We start from the raw sequence: 18,675 nt of genomic DNA on the forward strand, positions 1-18,675 counted from the left end.
AAAAGGAAAAATTAGTGCATCTGGTTTTGTAACAAGAAAATAGTTTTTTATTATTTACAACAACATACAAATAACAAAGATAGTCTGAGTTTCTTAAATCAAAAAATAATAAATTTTGTATTCAAGAATAAAGTCCCACCCATAGGTGGAAACAACAGGCGTTAACAAAGTCTTCGATCAAACTGTAAATATCCCCAATAGTAAATGGCGTACTTGTGATTTCTTCAGATTTTCTATATACTGCATACAATTCCTGAAAAATTTGTATTTTGTGAATTGTTTTTGTTTTTTTTTTTAACCTTGAATATATGTATAACAAACGATAAATAATAATAGTACTTACACCCCTGGACGTGTGCAAATCGATTGTTAGCATCATGAACGCCTGCACATAATTTGGATGAAGTATTAAATGATGCATGACGTTGCCATCGGGTGCATTGAACTGCTTGTGATATTCTTGGTACTTATTCTGCAGGAGTTTGGCCAGGGCCTGGTACCAGCCGATCGGCTGATTGATGAGAGGGCTCAGCCTCGGGTCGATCCTGGACAAGGGTTCAACGCAGGCCAACGAGCGTAACTCTGCGAATTCGGCGTAGGTCATGGATGATCGGCTCTCGAGCAATCGATTCCAAAGTAAGTGTGTGCGACAGTGTAATGCTCCTTGCTCGATCATATTTTTGATGTGCTGTTGAGCTGCGCTAGCTTGTGACATTATGAGTTGCTGCATTAGCTGCTCGTGCGACGAGTAATAGCCTAGGTAATTGATCGATTCTTGGCGGATTTGTGTCAAGTTACTGGAGGAGGCTGTCGAAGCGTTAAGGACGTTGGTCGCTAGAGGAGAGTCAGGTACTGGAGGTGGTGTCGGAGCCAGTGGACTGCGAACGTCGTTCTCTGGATCTTCCGAGTCTAATCCATCGCACTCTCTCAGTGAACCCAATGATTCAGCAGCATTTGTATCCTGTAAAGGCGAGAGGTAAGTGTAGGCAATGATTTGAATTCCAGCTGAGAATGACAATAGAATGAATAGAAAGTAAAAATAAAGCGTAACAAAATTTTACCCATCTGGAGCTGCCCACCTCAGCATGCAGATCGCTAGAGCTAGAAACCAGCTCGCTCTTAGTCTGCTTGTGAAGGTAAGGCGAAGTCATCGACGAAGGACTGGATTCGGATGGACTGTCCATTTGAGAGCTGGCTATTGACTTGACCACGCTGTAGACTGTTCGAAATTTGCCGATTTTGTTGTTATTTTCAACCTCGCGTTTAGGATGTAACTCCCGTTTACTGGTTAGCATGAGGTAGTATTTGAGCGTTATCTCGCGGCTGTCGCATCGGGCAAACTGTTCGGTCCAAGTAACGATAAGGGCAACGTCGAAGTCATCCGTGTACTTGGTATCCTGGGAATCGTGGTAACTCACTAAGGGAGTACTTTGTAATTTTACAAGTACATATTCGCTGTGTTGCGTGTCGTCTGTTTCATCGGCCATAGAGAATACTTGCATACCGTAGGTTTTTTCATGCGAGAGCAAGTACTGGTATAAGGTTTGCGCGGGTGTAACCAGATTGCTCACCGTTACTACGCCTGTTACAAGATGTATGAAGTTTAATTTTCCAAATTGAATCACTAGTAATAGTTGTTAGAAAGAAAAAACTTACCACTGTAGATTAAATTTCTTGCGTAGTTAGGAGCTTTACTGTAGTATTTGTTAAAATCGTCTAAGAAGTTTGTGAGATGATAACCGTGCCTCAGAGACCAATGACAGTTTCCGGATATGTAGGAGTGAATGCATCGCAAATGAAAGTCGTAGGTGAAGGAATGTAAATGCATACTTATTTTTATTTTATCACAGGCATCCACAAAACTCAGCATAAACTGGAAAAATCGTTGGTCGTCAAACAAAGTTTTATACTTTTTTTTTATTTCTTAAAAAAATGGATGTTACCTGATTGACTAAGGCACTGCTAGATTTAGCTTGTAAACGGCTACATTCGATGACCCTCAATTTAACAACAAAAAATGGCTCCGCTAAATGTATTTCGAACAGGAGAACTCCGCCAAGCATGGATTTTTTTAGGTAAAAGGCTTGATTGAGAATATTTTCACCGTCCCTGAAAATTCAAAATTAAGAAGGTTTTAATTTGTGTTATTTATGTATGATTAAATTAATATTATGAAAATTGAAAATTACGTTTTATTTTGCGTTTCTATCTGAATCGGATTGAAACCGAGTACTTGCAAATATTGTTTGTACTCGGCAAGCATCAGTTCACATATTTCTTTGTGCCATTTTGATATGATTCTTTTGTTAGACGCATCGCTGGTGGTTCTCGACCTTTGTTGAGAATTTACAGCCAAATTAAAGGGGGGCGGTGTCAAAGAGTGATCTCGCGTTGCTGCCGATTCCAAGCGCCAACTTGGTAGAAATAGCAAGGGCGTGTGGCAGTAATGTATGAGTCGTGAATGCTGCTTGAAGGTATTCAAGGTCGCTACGGAGATTGGAATATTAGGAACAGCACCGCGACTCTGCCACATTGTGTGCAATTTGTTCAAGTCATCTTTCGATTTTTTTTCCTTATGCCGGAGTTCTTGAAAGTCGTAGGCAGCTTTAACAACCGGATCAGTAGTATTGGCTGGATACTGTCCACTTGGTTTGGCATCGCGCATTACTTGTCCCATCAGTTGATTCCAAGAGAACACCATATTTTTGCCTGATTGACCTCGAAGATTAACTCTTTGCCATTCCTTACTGTCAGCTTGAGTACCATTTGGAAATTTAGATAGACTTTCCATGTCTGTTATTTGATAGAATTGCTGACCAGTCTGTTCTTCTTGTTCGTAATTTCTAACTGGCTGGTGGTGAAATATTCCTAACTTTTGCATTATTATATTAGAATAAAGGTTGGATCTCGATGATAACCACAGACCCAAGCTGGATACTTGCTTTATCAATTTTTCAGAGCGCTCCTTTGACCAATTGTACATGTAGAGAAGAATCTGTCAAGTCGCGTGGTTTGATTACAGTCCATTTTTAAAGAAACTTTTATAACATAGTAGAAATACTCACATGTTCGCTTTGAACCTTAGCCAGAAGTAGCCTTTGTCTCGGTACAAAAGTCTTTTCCAAAATTAAGGGGTTGAATTTTTGAAGTAATTTTTGATCTGAAAATATGGGCGGTAGTCATTTAGTCACATTAAAAGAAAACGTTTAAAAAATGCAATAGTATTCTTATCAAGCTTTTAAAGTATGCATACCTTTAGGGATAAGTTGTTCAGACAAAATAGTACTACTAAATGATGCTTTCCATTGATTGAAATTTCGTGCGATCAAAATACTTCTTACATACGTTCCCTGATCTTCTTTTGTCGCATCGCGTGGCAGAAATATTAAATCGTCCGCAGTTTTTTGTTCAATAGCTTTTTGTAACCATTTGATGCTTCCTTCGACGTTCTCAATAGTTTTGCTAAGCAGTAAATCATCCTGTGTCGAATCTGTACCGATGAATGGTTGTCTGCTCCATTGAACAAATGTGCGCGCTGTTGTATCCAATGCATGACTGTGCACCAGATTCTGCAACTCCTTGAGAATCACCGGCAACGAGTGTCTTCGCTCTAATTTAACGATATGTTTCTTCATTGATGGAGCTGCGAGATCTAAAGCAAATTGAAACCAATACGGTAGTGTAGTGTGATAGACTTCCTTAAGTTTTCCTTTCTCTCCCAATTCGTAACTATTCAATTCCGACGGATCGTTCCTTATGTTATGATCATCCGTATCATTTTCATCGTTAAACGATTCAGTCAATGGTGTTGGTAGGAAGTTATACTCAGTAATTAAGTCCCAATTTGCGTGTTTCACAGCAGCTTTTAGTTTATGTACCAGAGCTTCTAAATTTACTCGTCCTTGTTTCCATATACGAAATTCAATGTAAGCTTTTGTACCTGACTTCGAATCATTTTTTTCCTGCAAAAATTTTATCGTAAGCTTTCTTGTTTTCATGATAATCTGCAACAAAATAATGTATACTTACACAATTAAGTCCCCAATAGACATTAGTTGCAACGATATCTTCGAAGTCTTTAATTTCTGGACAACTCGGGAACATTGAGTCAAAAACATTCTCGTTTTCGGTGACAATAATGTCGCCCTTTTCATTTACAATGGCAATAGCTATACACGCTATTCCTCGGCTGCCACTAGAATGGCTTTGGTTGTATAGAAAGATATCACTTTCGGGAACTCTTTTGTTCGACCCATCTTGCTGCGAGTAATCTTGAAAGTGCGAGTGAGCTCTTGTATCAGTGTACTTAGGTGTGTAGAGAAATTGCAGTATATTTTGACGAAGGTAGTAGCCGAGAGCACCCATATGTCGTAAGCAGCGCTGTTGTACTGACAATCGAATGACGCTCTCGGGAACTCGGTATTGTCTTTGAATAAAGTGTACGTCTGATGGAGTGAGTTTACACATTGGATTTCTCGCTAACATAACAGACAAAACTTCCAGAACGGCGTCATCGAGACGATTTTGTAAAACTTGAACGAGTTCATATCTGACTTCTGGACCTGCTTCTGATATTCCGTGCACCTGGTGAAAAAAGGTACATAATTAATAATTCTAAGCGTTTTAATCGACGATTCAAGTTTTTAACAATGACTGTACGTACCATTAAGACGATCGAATCTCCAGACTTGTTAAGTATGTCTGATTCTCTTTCGCCGAAGGATCGAACTCGTGGTCTCAACAAATCCATTGTTGAGGTTGACGATGATGAATTTAGATCTACTGAGACGCCAAGACTCTTGGCTTGCGACAAAGAGGCAATGCTGCTACTTCGCGATACTATAAGCTTTTCATCACTCTCCGAAAGTTTGCTGCTCTGAAGCGGTCTATCGTCGCTCGTGCGCTCGTGAAGACGCAGGTAAAACACGTTGCCGTTGCTCTCTTGATAGACAAACATGTTGCTACGATTATTTACGGAAAAGCGATTGAGCACTGCTTGTAGAGCTTTGATTCCGCGGGACAGGCCCGTCTTTCCGGGACCAGTTTTCAGACGGTGGTGTAGGCAAAATGGAACTTCCCATACTATTGGACATCGGAACATGCCAGGAGACACGTTTGATCTTGTAACTGAAAAATTAATTACAATGGCGATTATCAAACCCATAGAAACTCTTATCGCTGCTGAATATCACTTGAGTCGTACCTGAACTATTGCTTGTACTCTGATTATGTGTAGCAGATGCTGATGAATCAGCGTTGTTTTCTGCGCTCTTCCACGAATGGTCTTCGATAGATTCAGGTTCAAGAAGTGGGTCACATATGCGTTTATCGTGCAAATCTCGTAACAACAGGTACTGGTTGACACGTCGACAGATTGCCTTTATCCGTGCCACCGCCGTCTTCTGCACTTGCTGGTAGCGGTCAACTTCAGGTGAGGTCAGTTCGAGGAAACGGCAGTGAAAGTAGACGTTTACATGGTTGTTTTCGACATGCAGAATCAGCCAGAAGTTAGGCAGTAGTTCTCTACGGCGGTCGAGGTCGATGAGCCATTGGCATTCGTCCTCAGAGTCACTGCTATCACCCTCATAACCATCATCCGTACCGATCTGATTATCGCCGATGCTTGAAATTTCCGAATGGCAGCCTGGAGGGTCGCCCGAATCCTGTTTCTTTACCCGGGAGGACGTTGCAATGGGAAAGTCATCGCTGTTAAAGACTGAAGAACTATTGAGCTCAAACCCTATAAAAAATTTGATTGACATTGCCGTAGGAAAACGATATTTCGTTAACAAATCGCAATTTTTATAGCGTACCTTTACGGTCTTGTTTAGTATGGAAATCACTCAAAGATACTCGGTCGGCATCCGAAGCCATCTCATCGGTTGAATTTTTTACAAAGTAAAAGAAGCCACCCTCCTGTTTGATGCAATACCGATCAATCTTGAGCTTTTTCAGCTCTTCGACAAATCTCGGCAAGCTATTGTCAGAGGAGAAGACAAAGTGTAAAGGCACCTTGTCGAGGTAGCAGCTGGCTCTGTTGTTCGACTCAGCAACGTGTTTAGCAACGAAATTTAGCGTATCCTCGGTTGGCGAAGGTTTATCTAGTAGGACAGCCGCGGTCTCGTCCCTCAGTAACCAATTAATCTCATCGACAAGGTTTGACACGGCGTTGCCCTGATGGCGTGGCATTTTATTCAATCCATCGTAAATATGATCGGCCTCTACCGATTGCAGTCGATCGAAGCTGGACTCGTTGGTGTCGGCGCGCGTCATACTTCCCTCGCTGCAGTACGACGTGGTTCTCAAGCCAGCGGGTGTATTGTCGATGCTTACCTCGAGGACATCCTTCGGCAAGTTCAGACAGATTATGTCAAGAGTCACCTTCAAGCTGGATGTGTCCTTTAGGTTAAAATCCTCGAGTTTTTGGGTGACCTCGGTGAAGCAGGTAGGCAGAAGTTTGACGGCAGTGGTCGAAAAACTCGACTTGGAGTGTATCGAACAGTTCAGTTGAAGGAAGAGAGGCTGCTCGCGACTGTGTTCCGGATCCGTCTGCAGATCGCTACCGAAGGAATCCGCAGAATCCGAACATTCCGATAGCACGAAGCGCTCATGCCCTATCAGGCTACCCCCGGTCCACGGCATCGAGGAAATATGATTGACTAATAAAATAAGACGCGAGTGAGTATCTGTAGTGCAGAAAATTCACGAACTCGAAGCATTACCTTTTTTCAGTGAGTTGCCTATTTTTCCATTGATGGCTTCCGAATTGAAGGTAAATCGTACATCGTCGTCGCTATCGGAGGAGGCTTGGGTCGCAGCGTCAGCCTGAAAATGTCATTCGAACAAACTTAGCAACAAGCGCGATATTAGTACACACCACACGGGCATAACGACAATGAACAAACCAATTCGTCGCACGACTTCCAGGCCGGTAGGCAGTAGTAAAAGTCCGGGTGGACAGGCACTTGCTTGAAGGCAACGTTAATGATCTTCCTAAACTTGTCCTTGATGAGATTGTGAATGTTCCGCATCTCGCTGCAAGGCGACTCGGCGTCGTGTTCATCTTGGGGGCTGAGGTGACGGCAGACGGCTTTGAGGTAGTCGGTGATGTTGATCTCCATGAGAAACTCTTCGCACTGCTCGACGGCAGCGTCTATGTCGTCGTAGCTGATCGACTGCTGCAGGATCAGGGACTTGTAGACCGCCACGACGTACGAGTTACAGTGCGCGAGGCTCAGGACCTTACAGTGCTCCATCAGGTTTCGCTGATCTTCTTGGGCAAAGCGAAAACACACAGAATTAGAGGTACGTCCCTATAGGCAATTTTAAACAATGAATCAAATATAATCACCGCTGGAAACGTTGTCGGAGTCTTCGCTCTTGGGTTCCGGCGAGGAGGGTTTGGTGTTGTCTCCGGACTTGAGATTGACGAACTCCTCGCGGAAATTATCGGACACCCTGTAGGTGTGATCGCGATAGATGTCCTTGAACCTCGGCTTCTCGTGTTTCTCGATGAGCGCGTCTATGAGCAGAGCCAGCGAGCAGTCGTACACGTAGACCGGCAGCACCAGTCCGCGCCTCGAGGTACCGTCAGCCGATGCAGAGGCCGTCACCGGAGTTTTGTCGAACATGTCCGTTGCCTTGGGTGTGCTGAAAGCCAGCGCGTTTTTCAGGTACTCCATGTCGGTGCTCTCCTGTATCAATAAAAGGCGAAATTTTACGTCAATCGAATGATTTACGCTGTTGCAAAAGTCTCTTATGCGAGTCTCACCGCGGTCTCGGCGCGATTCCGTTGAACGGGCGACGTGTCGCCGGACTGCGAGGTCTCGGCGTCGCCGTAGAGCTGCTTGTACTCGATGTGCTCGCTCGTCGACTCGTCCGGCTGCTGGGAGAAAACTGGCGTCGTTAGCACGTGCCGATCGACGTCCTCGTCAGGATGGCTCATCAGCTGGACGTCGCTCTCGGCCGCCGGCAAAAGCGTCACTATCACGTGCGTCACGCTTATGCCCTTGATGAAGCACCTCCATCGCGGGTAGAGTACCCCTTTACTGCCCAGCAGCGAGGTTTCTGCGGAAATTTTTGAGTTTTAGCGCTGGACTTTTAAGGGAAGTGTTAGTGTGCGGGGCATTAACGTATACCGTAGTGACAGAACTGAGGTCTCGCCCCGTCTTCTCTCGGTCTCTCCAAGAGCATCTTGGTGAACCTGTCCGACTCGGCCGCGCTCAGTATCAGCTCTTTGTTGTGCAAACTTTTTATGTGGTTTAGCAGACCGTCCATCAAAATTCTGTTGGCGTTATTGTCACCGTGCAGTTGGTCGTGGTAATCTAAAGATTTTAAATCGCTTAATGCTTAAAGGAACCGATCATACAAGACAACGTTTGAAGAACGAAAAGAAAGAAATTAACGCCTGACCATCGGCAAACATGGAGAACAGGAGCTCGGCCTGTTGGCATTTCGGAAGTATGCCAAGCGCGTCAAAGTCGAACTGCATCGGGCGAATACGATCGTCGACGAGGGGATTCTCCAAGATGTCCGCGTACGTTGGTCTCCTCGACGTTTTTCCGTGGTTAAGACCATTGTTGTTATTGTTGTTGTTGTTGGACGTCTGATTCGTGGGTAAACCGCTGGACTGCAGCTGCTGCTGGTTACCTGGTAAGTCGTGGCTCTTATCGAGCGGCGACACTTGGCACATCATACTCAGGTGCTCCAGCGTCAGTAGAGCGTTGATGCATTCCTTGTCGATTTTCGATATCTGTTTGTTTAAAAGAGGATAGTTCAGAGGCATAGAATGCTAGTATGCATTTCTGGGGTAACTATTGCGAAGATGCTACATCTTTTAAATCAGTCGAATGAGGGAATGTTAGGTGAATATCAGATTAATTGAAAAGAAAATATGTAACGAGTATTATATGTTTCATTTATTTTCCACAAAAGTACTATCTATTATAAAATCAAATGGTACAAATCGTATGAGTATAAAAATAAAACATGTGCATGCAAAAATAATATGCCTTCGATAAGAAAGAATCTATTTATTTCAGAATTATTCGAGTAAATATTTACCAAAGCGTTATTCAATAATCTGAAATATTAGAGAGGATGCCTTGTTTTGATAACAACATGAATAATTTTGATAAGAAACCATGACGCGATAGCCGTTTTATCAATAAATTCTCTCCGCGAGCATTGCAATGAATTTTCTCTGACAATAGATTCTTTCTCGATGCTGAAAAGGATGAAGCAACATGCACGACAAATATAAAAATACATAAACCATGGAGAATATTACAAATATTGTTTACAATTCATGCGTCAAGGATATCTTATTTTTAATACAATGTATGACACGATCATACAGTTCTGAATCGCAAGTCTGCCAAAAAACGTCCCCGAAGAAGACTGACGTCGAAGACGATCTCGATGGACAAGGGTTCCAGGAATAAGTTGGAGGAGTTGAATCTCACTTAATCACAAAGCGCAGAGACCACTACTCCACTTGAACCTCGAACCCTCGAACGGCTGCTTTCCTCCCTCTCATTCTTCCCTGGCAACAGTTATCTTGAGCGACGAGATTCTATGTCAAGATATCGATCGGCGCCGGGAAAAAATATCGATGCCTAATCGCCGATTAACGTCGCCGACGTAGCGCCGAGCTATCTCGAGCTGGAAGAGTTAGATCTGGCAAATTCCTCAGAGTCTTAGGCGCTCACTGTCTAGATCCGCACTTCCAACTCAAGAGGGCTCGGTCCGCAGCTTATCCGCCCAGGGTGATCGTCGAGTCCGAGTAGGAGCTGCTCCACGTGGAAGGTCGCATGCGATTTTTCTCTATCTCTTCCAGAGCTTGATGGATTCGTCGGAGTGGTACGCGCTGCGTTACATAGCGACGATCGTTTACAGGATAGAAATTATAAAATTGGAATATAATACGCGTGTCGTGAATTCGACTCGAAGATTAGGCCGCAGTCCAGTACTCTACAAAGCTAGATTTCATTCGGCAAGATTACAAAAAAAAACATGACGCCATATGGCATGATTTTAGCCAATACACAGAAATCTTTTAAAGCGTGGCTTGTAAAGACTCGAGTGAACCAAACAGTTTTTTTTTACTCCGAAAGTCGTTCTCTCGAAATTTATCTCAAAACAAACACGCGAAAAGCGGCTGCACGCGATATTCCAGTTTAAAATTCTATTCGAGCATACGATACTTACAACGTCGTTATCAACGGTGCGACCATAACTCGCTCGATAATTTCGCTCAGCCCTTCGTCGGATATCTCAGAGTGAAAAAAATATCCAATGTACCACACGCACTGTCTGCCGATTCACCTGGTGCCGAAAAAGCAGTGGAACATCGCGAAACTCGCGCTCGCGCACAGGCAACGATTCCATTATCTCCCGCGAGCCGTTGCTCAAACTCGTGATTCACTCGAGAGAGATTGAGGTGGCTTTAGATCGATAAGACGACGCAACTGTATACGTGCTTCTTATCGGCTCCTCGCGCACTGCACCGAACCTCTTTCCCGAATTATTTCTCTTTTCTTATACGCGACTCGTTTCTCTCTCTCTCTCTCTCTCTCTCTCTCTCTCTCTCTCTCTCTCTCTCTCTCTCTACCGAGTCGCGAGCGCTCCCAGCGCCGTTGGCCTCATGACTAAGATGCGTTTCCGCGCCGCCCCCGAAAAGACTGTCTCTTATCTCGCGATGATTCTTCCTCGCCCGGGGAAACCGCGATTCTTTTTCTCTCTTTCTACTACGACGCGTAGATGTATGTAAAAGCGAGGCTTACATAACGCGCGCTCGCATGTAATCAGCCATGGGGGCACCTTTCGTCACTGTGTTCCGAGCGAGAGAGATAGATACTGGCGCGCGGTGAATCGAGCTTCTTTTTCGAGAGAGAAACGAAATTTACGCGCTCGCTGCGAGTCGTGTATGCGTGAAATAACACTCGGCCACAACGCGCGCATGTCCCGAAGATAATTTAATCGGTATGAATAAATCGGCGGACGCAGCGTACGAGAGACTACCGATTTGCGCGCGCACTTCGACTTTCGGCGATGTTCCAAAGCACTGTCACCAAATGAACAACTTATCCAGAGCAGTAGCAGCAGCGGTGGGCACTTGACCATCAGCGAAGAGATAGAGAAAAATCACGAAGGAGCTCGAAGGTGCGCTCGAGGTGGCACACGAGGGGTCACTAGAAGGCCCAGGCGATACGCCGGGCCCTATATATACGCGTCGCAGCTCGGCCGGACTGATAGCCCATTCCAGGTCCTTCTTCTCTCCTAGCTCATCGATATCGGCACTCTCGTTCTCTCGCTCGACGCCTCGGCGGCGTTCGCTCGCGGCCGCCCCGCCCCGATAACGATAACGGCGCCCTGTCGCCTTCCAGAGATACAGAAACTAGGTGTGCATGATACACGGAGTGGGAGCTACGAGCTGTATTATTATATATCTGGCGCGTTATGCGCGAGGTTGATATTTCTTTTTTCCCGAGGTGTCCTCTCGCGCGGCTGACCGGTCGCGGGGGTCGAGGAGGATGACGGAATTTTTGGAGCCGGGAAAAGTACTTGTACGCCGTTCGTCGTTCTATCGGCTACTTCGATCGCGGCGTTAACGCGCGAATCGTGAGAAAAGTTACCGATGGGGAGTGTCGAATGAAAACAACAAAATAATATCTGTAGCATTTATAGGCGTAGGTTCTGAGAGACGATGACACGCTATCTTGGTAAAATATTTATTTTTTTACTTTTCTAGCTGATTTAGCCTACGCGCTATCTCTCCACCTTGGTCGCCTGTCTACGGAAATTCGGAAACGAAATTTCAAATGGTACACGATAAAGAAACAAGTTTCTCCGCGTTAAGAATTAAATGTTTACCCAAGATCGATAGTTCCTTCCTTTTGACGCAACTGGCGCAGTTCGAAGGATTTCATAATTCCGAGCTGTGCCCCTAAAATCGAATCATCGACGCTTGACTCAGTCGATGAAGTTCGGTGAAAAATCATTGCGAAATTTCTATAAGTTTGAATCGTGACTAATACGTCCTTGATGTGCCATTCATTTTTATTTTTGCAATATTACAAAAATCATATCGATACCGATTTGAAGCTATACTGCGATTTTATCGTGAAAAGCTTCGTCATAATTTTTTACTGATGTAATTCCTCGTTGTAGATTGATACAAAGTATCGAAAGTATCGAGTGCGGATTATTCCGCTCGAAAAATTCGACGTGCATTGCAATTTGAAATATCCCTTCTTAAAAAAGAGATACGAGATAATCCCTTCTTCAAAAAGAGATACGAGATAAGTGAAGCCGACTAAAACGAGATTTGATTAGCTGCTTTTAAAATGGCGCGAAAATACAAAATCTAGAAAGTATTTACGAATTAAAATAGATTTAATTTTTACAAAGTTATTTATGATATAAAAGCAAATTGAATAAATAATAAAACAATTAATACATTCATTAATAAATTTTAATTTGATATTCATTGAAACAATAATTCTAAATTGAGAAGTTATAACCTCAAAACTTAAGATATGTCCAAAAAGCATACAAATAAAAGCAATTGCTCGCGCGAAGCGCGCAAAATGTCATATTATGTAAATGCGGTTATAACACGCTGCATACAAAGTTGATCGCAAACAGAAATACACGAATAGAGAAGAAGAATTTTCATTTTTTCATTTTTAATTGAAACGTGATGCACGAGATGCATATCTGCCGTACTGTCGATAAAGTATTTATAAACTGTCGATCGTCAACATGGCTCTGATCTAGGTAATTGATTTCACGTAGTTTCATAACGGAAAAAGAGATCGTTCTTTAAAAATACGTTCACGTTAAATTTTCAGTACTGATCTTTTTAATAGAAGACCTTCAAAATTAGTTATTTCTTAGGATAATTTTCAGTGAATGAAAAAGTTCAGAACATGAAATTCCAAACTAAATACCTATAATAAATTGTATTAGTAAGCATTACTCTAGAATTCGTTTTTACGACCTAATAAATTAAACCGCAACACAGCATCAGCTTAAAAGACAATGACCCCGGTACTCACGATTGGAGCGATAAAAAGGAGCAATAACAAAGAGGAAAAACCAACGAATCGTCGCAGACGCGCGAGAGCCAAGGGAAAATAAAAGGCCAAGCTTGAGAGAGTTTTTCGAGCACCTCTCTCTCCCTCGAGTTGCGGCTGAAATCTTCAATATCTTTGACGGCTGTTTGCCGAGCGAGATAGCAGGCGCGCTCGTCGGCTTGGCTGCTCGCTCGCTCGCTCGTCTACCTGACAAAATAAAGCACTTCAGAAAACCGCTGGTCAGGATAAATTTTTATTTTGCTGATTACAGGCATTATCAACGCGTAGCCGCGTTGCCAGGGAGATAAGCGAAGAAACTCGAGACGCGGCTTTCGCATTATTCCCAGGGCTCGTCTTTTTTTGGGGAGAAATTAGCTTTTGTCGCGACCATACCTCTCGTGTACCTTTACGTAATCGAGTGCAAAGTCGAGCGTATACAGAGGACTACGAGAGTAGAAGTCGAAGCTGGACGTGATTTCTGGCTAATGGAGAATCGATTCGTGCCAATGTGAATTGAGGAACGCATTCTTCGTCAATCACGTGTAATCAGAAGTACATGGATGCGTGTTGAAATATCGGAAATATTACATATCTTATCAAGCGGCGACTTATTCGAGATAATGAGACAATCTATGTCTCGTACAACTAATCTAAGCCTAAGCTGTTAAAAGGTGCGAGGGAAAGTTATAACGCCGAAAATAATTCGATTACTTTTATTATTTCGACCCATCGCCATCGCCTTCGACTTTTTAAATTTCTTTGTAATATTTTCCATGGCATGTTTTTATATTGTAAATTAAGGTGAATTTTTGAGTACTCACCGCTTCAGGAAGTTGATGGTATTCGAGAAAATGCATGTAAGCAGCCTTCTTGGCCGCAGTAGTCTGCACATATCCGCACTGGGGTTCGATCCAGACCTCCATGACTATTTGAAAATCTCCAGAAGTTTCGGTATCTTCGATGCCGTTTTCTCCATCGGCGGTACCTGCCGTTGAACATTAAATTAGTTTGCCGTAACAATAAGCATGAGCATATTTTTGTAGTAACATTACCTTCATCGGTTTCCTCATCAGATCCACTTTCTTTTTCTAGTCCTCCTGGGCCCACAATTACGTGTGGAGGGAATAAAATATATTGTACTATACAAGGATATGATATATCGTCGCTCCCAGGCCCTTTCATTTGTACTTCCATCACAGTATTTATTATGCCGGCAGCAGAGTAGGCAAAGTTGAAACCCTCTGCTAATCGAATTCTAAAATAAATGTTGACGCGTTTAATGGAATTTTTCAATTTCTCAAAATTTGTAAAGTGAAGTAAAAAATCTTACTTTGTAATAGTAGATAAAATCCTAGCTACCGCGGCAACGTTCAGTCTCGGTAATGTAATCACGGGTACCGTCTGCAACGAGGGTTTTTTCAGGAGCCACAGCCATCTCGCATGATATAGATATCTGCTGAGGGTAGTGGTCAGACTGCCCCCAGCGATCGATGCGTTCCTGGAGATTATTTGAGAACCGTCGGGAAAGATGACGGTACTCAAATCGATCGGCATCCTCTCGTACCTTATCAATATTTTCTCTAGTGCTTTGTGCAGGATAATGCAGCAAGGTACCTCCCTCTGCTCGGTTCTCCTACTTGGAAGCGTGAGCTGTGACAATCGCTCTAGCAGGTCGGTCATGACGTTGTGACGAACGACACCCTCGGTGCCACCAGCGAAGGCCACATTTAGAACGACGCACAGAGCTTTGCAGCTAATGTTTATGAGTGAAAAGGAGATCGGAGGCTTGTCTGCTTCTTTGTGAATAAATTGCACGTAGGTGTGATTTTCCACCAGGACAAAGGTCGCCCACGTCTTGAGCATGCCGTAGAGAACAGCTGCAGCCTGACGGTATTGCACGCTCTGAAACCGACCACTTTGATTCGCTTGGTGCAGATGCTTAGAGAGTGGTCTGTCGTGAAGGAGGATGAGCGTGACACGCTGAGAGTGTAGCCATCGAGGCCATTGATGAGGTTCCAGTGAGACAACTGGCTGCCAGATCTGCCCGAATTGTGGACACGCTGCATCACTACGTTGATTCAGATATGAGTATGTTATTTGTTTGTTGTACGATTGTTTATTTTAAATATTCGATCAGACTGTACCTGAGCTGGATGGAACTAGACGACGATGTGGGTAGATAAAATAACGGCATACCGCTTCTGATCGTATCCGGAACATTGTACCAGGTCCATCCCATTCCTGGAAACCAACTGAAATGCACCAGCATACTGTCACTTTCGGTCAACGACGTCAGCGCAGACCAAAATCTTGATACCATGTTTTGTCTGTACTGCGACTTTAACGGTTTTTTTGATAAACACGTTATGTCATGCAAAAATTCGTATGGCGCCTCTATTGTGATTGTGTACTGAAGTGTATTACAAACTGAAAGAGACTTCAAAAACCTGGGACACGTCACCACGTACTCTACGTAAACGTGAGTTTTCCATGGTAGCACGAAACATATTTCTAAGCAGCCATCGCGTATGGCCGTCTTCTTAATTAAATATCCTTCACGCAACCTACAACACAGAAGACTGTTTAGGGTGCAAGTGACTTGATCGTCGATCTGTTTTTTCCTGAGAAGCTGAGGAGGCTCATGACCATAAAATAAACTATTTTTTGTATGCCATGCATTTGGACCCACACTCGCGACTTCTGCATGATTAGTTCGATAAAGTTGCCAACACAGCAATTCTATATGATACTTATTCATGTCCATCTCTTCAGTAGCAACCTATTACGTAGTTTTAAATATATTATTTGATGTTTTTCTTTTTAATCTAGAAAGTGAATTTATATTACCGTTGCAGGAAATACAGTCATATAACTACCCAAGGTCGCAGTTGCAAAAAATCTTAATAAATCTGGATATGGCACTAATCCATTTGCACTATTAGGACGATACGAGCTTCCAACATGTAAAAAGCTACAAGCAACTGTTGTTGCCCTTAATTGTTGAATTATTGATTCTAATGCATGAACATCATTGACTCCAACAATTCCATCCGTAACTATGACTAAGTCTGTAAAAAATATTAATACCTGTTAGATACATTTGGTGATTAACTTTTTTTTTCATTTAATGATTATTACTTACGAGCACAGCTATGCTCTGGTAAGAGAGACAGCGCTAACATTCCATAACGTAACATATTAACAAATCCAGTTTCTGGTAGAACCATGGCAATCGTGGACACATTGTTGTTCAAATTACTTTTGCCAATACTTGTACCACCTTCTTCAAAAAGCCCACCCACTAATCTCTCACTCTCTGCCCTCAGGGTTTCTAATTGTAAATTGACTAAACTTGTAACTTGAGCAACTTTTTCTTCCAATAAATTCAATTGGGTTTCTATAGTTTGCATTAAACTAGCAACATTCTCCTTAGTGACTAGCCAACCTTGAACTAACACTTGCTGGGCTGGATTTGTAAAAAAAGGTGTATGAACTATCACAGTTACGTAAATCTCTGGATGAATTACTCTTTTGCTTCCAGGGACAACAAACTGGAATAAGCATTTTATTAGTTCTATTCGAATGCAACTATTTTTGATATTCTATACTTACTGGTCTTGTTAGGCCTTCAAGGAATCGCTTTGTAGACGTAAAAACTTCATCAATAACTATTTCCCCATGTTGAATATCCTACAAATACAATCAATTAGTTAAACTTTTATCAAAGACCTTTTTAATTGAATAAATTCAAGCTTTGCAGCAATACTCACAACTGCGGCAAGAGAAGGACTTAAGTCTAAACTAAAAACCATTCTGTATCTATGAGCAAGAAATTTGATTGTGGTTGACGAAGTCACTTTGTAAAGAAATTGATAGCTGTTTTCTGGACACCATGAATCAATGCCATCCTTGGGAAGTACAGAGACTATTTCCAAGTCTGGCGATTCCTCGCAATCCAAGGCAGGATTTTGTACTGCAATGACAGTATCCAAGTGCTGCAGTACCCATTGTGCTCTGACATTGCGAGATATGGGAAAACCCTTCTTCATCAGCAGATACACAGTATCTGCTTCGAGAACTGTTGGTTTCTGTAAAATTAAGAATTTTTTTAAAATTTATAACTTTGCAGTTGACGAATTAAAAACAAATAAAATAAAACGAAGAACGCGATTTATTTCATTCAATTGTACGCGATGATCACGTGAATGATAAATCGAATAAATTAACTGCAACGAATGCGGGACAAAACAAGGCATCTGCTTACCTCGTTTTCCGAACAATCCATGGTGGCACTTTAGTATTAACTAATTATTACACAATAAACTGGAGCTTCTGACATGTCAACGAGCTGCTCCCGAGATATTCCTGTAAACCTCGCAGTACTTCCTTCTGGTGCAGTGCGTCAAGAGTAAGCTGCAGCTGAAAAACGCCATATTTTCTCTTCAGCTGGTCGAGCAAAGGTCACTTTTCCACTGGTGTTTTCAGAGCTCAACATCCGCGACTCTCCGAGCCAGACTTTTAGACTGCAGGCCAATGTTTTCAATAGTAAACATAACCTAGAACACCCTCCTACGTATCGCGTGCGCGTATCTGCGAGCATATGTACAGTGTTGTGTGCGTGTACATACACGTATAATATATCTATATATAGAGCACTGATATATGGCTGTACACTTGCGATGTCGAGTCAGCGAGTCTCCGTGCGTATATGAAATCAACCGCGAGTACCGACCGAGACGCCTCTGGAAGCGAGAGAGATAAACGCAGTAGATATATATTCCTCTCTATTTCTGGATTTATAGGTTAAGTCTTAGTCACAAGTTGTTTGTTTCGAAGGCTGACGTGCATTGCACACATTCTCTCCTTCTTCGTTGTCTCCACTGTCTCTGTGTATAAACTTGTAATTGAGCGAGGGAGCGAGAGAGAGAGAGAGAGGAGAGCGATTGCAAATTGCGATGCGCTCGCAAACGAGTGTTTTCTGCAGTCAGCCTAGCATGACGAGATTATACACGTCGGTCGGTATAAAAGTAAAAGTGCCGCTTTGGCAGTTCGCTGCAGTTGAGACCGTGCGAAGAAAATCAATCAATCGTCCGATCCCCTGTCATTCCGTGTTCAACACCAGTGTCAAGTGCGCCTGCAGCGAGTGAGTGCGTGCGCGTATGGGTTATCGAGCTTTCGCTGAACTTTATCGGCGAGAGTTTTCCGCGGCGCCCATACAGTAATGATGAGTAAAAGCGGTTATTCATATTGATAAACGCGTTGTAACTGATGCTGCAGCAGTGTGTGTAATCTTTCGTCAGCGCCAAGTTTAAATGGAATCGAGCGATCCATCCTGAGATATCCGTTGGATTGTTGCTGGCATTTTACGATTATCAGCTGTGCTTTGTTTATATACTCAAGAAAAATGGGAGGCAGGGTTAGGGAGGTGCCGAAATACGGCTTCAAAGTGAGACTCGATCACGAGTACCCGGAGAAATGGTCGCAGAAGCTGAGGCCCAAGTTCAAGCAGACCATTCAGATGATGCCTCTGGCTGTGAGGTTCGTATATAGCTGTGTATACATACGTGTTAACCTTATCGATTGCGTATGTTCATGA

The 18,675-nt window shown here is 43.0% G+C and overlaps 2 protein-coding genes across 4 annotated transcripts in view; one reads left to right on the forward strand and one right to left on the reverse strand.

Annotated features, from left to right (window-relative positions):
• Nucleotides 1–24: 24 nt before the first annotated feature.
• Nucleotides 25–17,815, reverse strand: LOC100121262 (KICSTOR complex protein SZT2). Of its 2 annotated transcripts, none has more exons than XM_031932016.2 (27): nucleotides 17,344–17,815; nucleotides 16,850–17,167; nucleotides 16,692–16,769; nucleotides 16,222–16,630; nucleotides 15,927–16,147; nucleotides 15,224–15,858; nucleotides 14,410–15,147; nucleotides 14,132–14,334; nucleotides 13,901–14,064; nucleotides 8,413–8,752; nucleotides 8,139–8,324; nucleotides 7,772–8,067; nucleotides 7,352–7,694; nucleotides 6,906–7,270; nucleotides 6,723–6,825; nucleotides 5,814–6,659; nucleotides 5,204–5,740; nucleotides 4,664–5,127; nucleotides 4,030–4,584; nucleotides 3,254–3,962; nucleotides 3,066–3,160; nucleotides 2,190–2,995; nucleotides 1,944–2,109; nucleotides 1,657–1,873; nucleotides 1,080–1,582; nucleotides 344–961; nucleotides 25–253 (listed from the first exon to the last, which is right to left on the reverse strand). In XM_031932016.2, the coding sequence occupies exons 1-27, from the start codon at nucleotides 17,362–17,364 to the stop codon at nucleotides 122–124; spliced, it is 10,068 nt and encodes a 3,355-aa protein (XP_031787876.1). In that variant the 5' UTR covers nucleotides 17,365–17,815; the 3' UTR covers nucleotides 25–121. The 2 variants fall into 2 exon arrangements, with proteins under 2 accessions (XP_031787876.1, XP_031787875.1); XM_031932015.2 differs by having other exon boundaries at nucleotides 1,062–1,582.
• Nucleotides 17,802–18,675, forward strand: part of LOC100121241 (non-lysosomal glucosylceramidase) — a 29,194-nt gene continuing 28,320 nt past the window's right edge. Inside the window, exon 1 of one of the 2 annotated variants that reach the window (XM_001604785.6) lies at nucleotides 17,802–18,617. In XM_001604785.6, coding sequence (XP_001604835.1) covers nucleotides 18,484–18,617 — 134 coding nt within the window. In that variant the 5' untranslated portion in view covers nucleotides 17,802–18,483. The remainder of the gene's footprint in view (nucleotides 18,618–18,675) is intronic. The other variant, XM_031932019.1, reaches the window with a different exon arrangement.

This window comes from Nasonia vitripennis, chromosome 5, assembly GCF_009193385.2.
Source record: "Nasonia vitripennis strain AsymCx chromosome 5, Nvit_psr_1.1, whole genome shotgun sequence".
Taxonomy (NCBI): Eukaryota; Metazoa; Arthropoda; class Insecta; order Hymenoptera; family Pteromalidae; genus Nasonia; species Nasonia vitripennis.

Bases quoted from the DNA above. Each gene is read 5' to 3' on its own strand.
- LOC100121262 (XM_031932015.2), bottom strand. From the start codon at position 17,364: ATGGATTGTTCGGAAAACGAG. The intron at 14,065-14,131 runs GTAATGTTACTA...GTTCAACGGCAG, and splicing joins TGATGAGGAAACCGATGAAG to GTACCGCCGATGGAGAAAAC. The intron at 5,128-5,203 runs GTACGACTCAAG...TTAATTTTTCAG, and splicing joins GAGTACAAGCAATAGTTCAG to TTACAAGATCAAACGTGTCT.